Here is a 582-nt window from a genome sequence, read left to right as displayed (position 1 = left end):
CCGCCGCCGGCCGAGGAATGGGCTCCGGGCTCTGGTAGGAAGCGCTGGGAGCGGGGGGCGCTTTTAAAACACCGATCTGGGTTTTTTAAAAACCACCTTTGAAAAAATAATGGCAAACTCGACGGGGAAGGCGCCTCCGGACGAGCGGAGAAAGGGACTCGCTTTCCTGGACGAGCTGCGGCAGTTCCACCACAGCAGAGGGTGAGAGCAGAACCGGGGGGGCAGCGCCGGGGCGAGCCGGGGCGAACGGGGCTCTCCCGCCCGGGCCAGGCACGGGGTCCCGGCTGACAAGTGCGGGGCTTTCTCTCTCTTGCAGGTCGCCTTTTAAAAAAATCCCTGCGGTGGGTGGGAAGGAGCTGGATCTTCACGGTCTCTACACCAGAGTCACTACTTTAGGCGGATTCGCGAAGGTGAGTGGAAGTTTTAATTTGTATTTCCCTCTCGCTGGTCTCCTCCAAAAAGTCTCCTTTGACCCCGGAGTGGGCGCTTGGGGCTGGGAGGGTGGCCCGCGGGGGCAAAAGGCGTTCTTTTCGCTCCCAGCCGGTGGCACGGAGGCGGACGGCGGCGGGGCTGTTTTTGGCC

At 62.2% G+C, this 582-nt stretch overlaps 1 protein-coding gene across 1 annotated transcript in view; it reads left to right on the top strand.

The window, feature by feature from the left end:
• Positions 1-582, top strand: part of ARID2 (AT rich interactive domain 2 (ARID, RFX-like)) — a 186,703-nt gene continuing 186,121 nt past the window's right edge. Inside the window, exons 1-2 of the mRNA XM_011936060.1 lie at positions 1-201; positions 317-410. Of these exons, the coding sequence (XP_011791450.1) occupies positions 110-201; positions 317-410 (186 nt within the window). The 5' untranslated portion in view covers positions 1-109. The remainder of the gene's footprint in view (positions 202-316; positions 411-582) is intronic.

The sequence above is a fragment of the Colobus angolensis genome, unplaced genomic scaffold (genome assembly GCF_000951035.1).
Source record: "Colobus angolensis palliatus isolate OR3802 unplaced genomic scaffold, Cang.pa_1.0 Scaffold150, whole genome shotgun sequence".
In the NCBI taxonomy this organism is placed as follows: Eukaryota; Metazoa; Chordata; class Mammalia; order Primates; family Cercopithecidae; genus Colobus; species Colobus angolensis.
Note: the sequence above shows the minus strand (reverse complement) of the source record. Positions and strands in the feature narration are given on the sequence as shown.